This window comes from Tachysurus fulvidraco, chromosome 12 (assembly GCF_022655615.1).
Source record: "Tachysurus fulvidraco isolate hzauxx_2018 chromosome 12, HZAU_PFXX_2.0, whole genome shotgun sequence".
Taxonomy (NCBI): Eukaryota; Metazoa; Chordata; class Actinopteri; order Siluriformes; family Bagridae; genus Tachysurus; species Tachysurus fulvidraco.
Genome location: NC_062529.1, coordinates 24,673,726 through 24,677,528, shown reverse-complemented (window position 1 = coordinate 24,677,528; position 3,803 = coordinate 24,673,726). Strand labels below are relative to the sequence as shown.

Sequence of the window (3,803 nt, the reverse complement as noted above, 5' to 3'; positions counted from 1 at the left end):
ATTATTAATCATTCATTCTAAACCCCAGATAGAGTGGGATTATTAATCATTCTAAACCCCAGATAGAGTGGGATTATTAATCATTCTAAACCCCAGATAGAGTGGGAGTATTAATAATTCTAAACCCCAGATAGAGTGGGAGTATTAATCATTCTAAACCCCAGATAGAGTGGGATTATCAATCATTTTAAACCCCAAATAGAGTGGGATTATTAATCATCCAAACCTCAGATAGAGTGGGATTATCAATCATTAATTCTAAACGCCAGATAGAGTGGGAATATAAATAATGATAAGTGCCAGATAGAGTGGGCACACACTTTATGGAAACACCAGTGTGTGGCGTTTGTCACGCCACCATGAATAAGAAATGGATCCAATCTAATGTAAAAGAGAGTGGATGAGTGAAGCCTTTTCCACAGTGTCTAATGTCACTGGACTCGTCTGATCAAACTCTTCACACCTCTTAAGATTTATCAGATCTGAGTGTGGAGGATCAGGACACTGAAGTCTCTCTACATGGTGTTAGAGGTCGGGTTAACGTGCTGTGGATCTCTACACTCTTTACACTCTCCTGGATCCGATGGGGTTATCTTTTGCTAATGGAACCTGGCTGAAACGTAGAAAGACAAGAAATCTCTCATTTCATTATGCATTCGTTAATTTTCCTCCAGTCACGAACAAGTGTTAAATGAAGGACGGCAGGAACTTCCTGTCGTCTCGCACGCCGGGTTTCACTCTGGGTTTCGATCGATACGTACCATGAGGCCAGCTACCATGGCGATGATGTTGGAGATGGCGTACTGGAGGACGGAGGTCCGACTGTTCACTTTGACATCACGCAGCACGGAGCCGTGCACCAGCGACCCCAAAAGGAAGTTCAAGTGACCCACCAGCACCAGACCCAAGCCCATTTTCATCAGGACCTTGGTATCCTTCAGGCTCCGACAGCACACACCTGAAAAAAAGGGTTGAATTATTTTTTTTTTTTTTTTTGGGGGGGGGATAAATAAATAAAGGCAACAGTTAGCTTCTCTATTTTATTTACATTAATTTGCTATGGAGAAACATTGGGTATCAGAACCAGGCTAAAAACTGTGCGCTAACTTGTTTTGTGACATGTAACTACAAACAAAGCACGATGTCATAATACATCTTTATATAATCATGTGTAGAAGATTTCTGTGGTATTAGAGGGAGAAACCACCTCAGGACACCTCAATAACTCCAGTTCACCACACCTTCAACTGCTGATGAGGAGTTATTTAATTTTTTTTGGCCACATGACAACTTTGGTTAAACGAGGCGACAGGCAGCAGCATGTCCGTGTGTGTGTGTGTGTGTGTGTGTGTGTGTGTGTGTGTAAAGTTGCCGAGCAGGTTCTGTGCTCCAATATCAAACAGGAACTCTGGGACAAAGTAAAGTAAACTGAGGTAAAGTGATGAAACAAAAGACACAGATCATGATCATCATCATCATCAAACTCTACCAAAGGGTTAAACCAGGAAAATCCTTAATCCTTGTATTTTTTTTTTTTTAATGAAAAGTTGTTTAAGCCGTTTCGCTTCAGGGCTTTTGTTATATGACTGCGACATGAACAGGAGTGCTTCTCTTCCCTCAGGGTTTACAGCTTCGCATTCTGTGTCTCTGTTGCAATATAACGCACCAGGGAGAAGAGAAAGGGGGGAAAGAAGAAAGAAAGAAAAAAAAAAAAAACAGCCTGTTTCTTCAGTCACACTTAACACTATGAAATCACTGCTTCTTCACCAACATGCATTTAACACTTACAAACAATCCCCTCTGTCTGAAAACTCACATAGTCTTTAAACCATGGGGGGGGGGAATTTCCAGACACTTTTCTCAGTCATTTTATTTGACTCATTTCACCAATATGAAGAGAATCAATGACTCCCTAAATGACTCCTTAGTATTTTTACCCTAAACCAAAGAAAGCTTGATGTCCAGACCAACGACATGACCAGTTCCCGTACGTATTTGCCATAATTCTGTAAATTTAACCTAATAATGAACTACCTTTTCTTTGCATTTTGCTCATTCAATAGTAAATAATCAGAAAACACATCAGTAAGCATCCCTGCATTCATATTCTGCACTATGAAGACTTCTGCATGTCATTATACACCGACTTACAAACCTCTAAAAATACCTTCAGCACTGCTGGAAAATTCAGGAAAAAAAATATTGGAAATTAATCAAATATGTCTTAAGAATAAAAAAACTTTGTTATATGACAAGTTATTGAAGTTATCTCACTTAAAATGTTATTCTTTGAACACACACAGATTAGATTAAATGATGAAGAAATTGGGTTAGGTTTATAAACATGTTCATAAACAAATGTGCACACAATAATAAAGAAATCATGTTTAATAGCATTGCAATCAACCATTTATAATAAAACACCTGAGCTGAGCAAGACACATGCATGAGTCACTGATCTAATGTAAAAGTAATCTGACTAAACAAACCAAAGCAATAATAAAATGATAAAAGAGATTTTATATATATATATGGGATTATAATATAATCCCAGCACAGTTTAAATACATGGGGAAAGCTGCGTTCAAGAGCTTTGCTACTAAAAAAAAAAAAAAAAAAAAAAAAAAAAAAAAGATTTATAATCTTAAAGTATATTTAAACCGATTCCCAAAAAAAATATTCCAAATATATTTAATATGCATGTTTTCACCAGGTAAAAAAAATCCAACTTAAACTCCCAAAATAACTTGTACACTGTGCATAGGTCTACAAAGACTCGTAAACAATTGAGAGACAGGGACCTTGAATGCAGCACAAGCGTTAAATCCAGTTTAACGTTATTTAAACAATTTAATAAAACTTACCCATTTTGACGTTATAGCGACAGATTTTTTTGCTTTAGGTCATCTTCAAGCCTCTAACGAGTCCATGTTTTTCAGCTTACTCTAAATAAAAGTGCCATGTTTTGTGGTTTTCCGCCTTATTGCTCCACGCCCTGTACCTGTAGGACGGCTCTAACGAACCCACCGCATTACGTGTTAACAAAACGGGTGGTGTTTGGAATAGTCCATATTGAGGGAAAGAACACGTCTGCTACAAAATAAATAAATAAATAAAAAAGATCAGTCAAACATCCAGTTTGTTCATACAAATCTCTCCAGGAAGATAATCAAAAAATATTACAAAATAATACTCTTTACAAGAGTCAATTAGTTGTAAACGACGCTGCTTTTTAAATCCCCCCCCCCCCCGATATGTGGTGTTCCGTTCCACAGGTGTAGCGACCGTTTTGACATGATTACACTAAGGGTCACGTCAATAGCGACGCCATTTTGGTTAGGGCAAGTTTCCAATTTAAACATTTTTCTTATTTACTATGAATACATTAAAATAAATTTAAACTATAAAACACCAGTTAAAATACATCCAGACCATTTTGTTTTATAATTATTCTTTACTAGCGACCGTTTTGACATGATTATACTAAGAGTCAAGTCAATAGCGACGCCATTTTGGTTAGGGCAAGTTTCCAATTTAAACTTATAGTTTTTTATTTATTTACTATGAATACAACAAAAAAAACTAAAATTGAAAACTTAAAAAAAAACAGCAGGAAAAACACATCCAGACTATGTTATTCTACCAAATTAAATATACACTTACATACTTAATTTGCAATAATAATCTATTGTAAAACAGCACAACATTATTTTACGTGTTATTTAAAAGGATCCTAAATTATAAGTTCATAACAAGAAAAAAATTATAAAGCATAAAAATAAGTAACTACCATATTAGAGTAT

The 3,803-nt window shown here is 36.1% G+C and overlaps 1 protein-coding gene across 1 annotated transcript in view; it reads right to left on the bottom strand.

Moving 5' to 3' along the window:
• tmem54a (transmembrane protein 54a) overlaps positions 1-3,021 on the bottom strand; it is an 8,704-nt gene extending 5,683 nt beyond the window's left edge. The window contains exons 1-2 of the mRNA XM_027144069.2: positions 2,865-3,021; positions 762-958 (exon numbers count right to left, since the gene is read on the bottom strand). Of these exons, the coding sequence (XP_026999870.2) occupies positions 762-958; positions 2,865-2,868 (201 nt within the window). The 5' untranslated portion in view covers positions 2,869-3,021. The remainder of the gene's footprint in view (positions 1-761; positions 959-2,864) is intronic.
• Between the last annotated feature and the right edge of the window lie 782 nt (positions 3,022-3,803).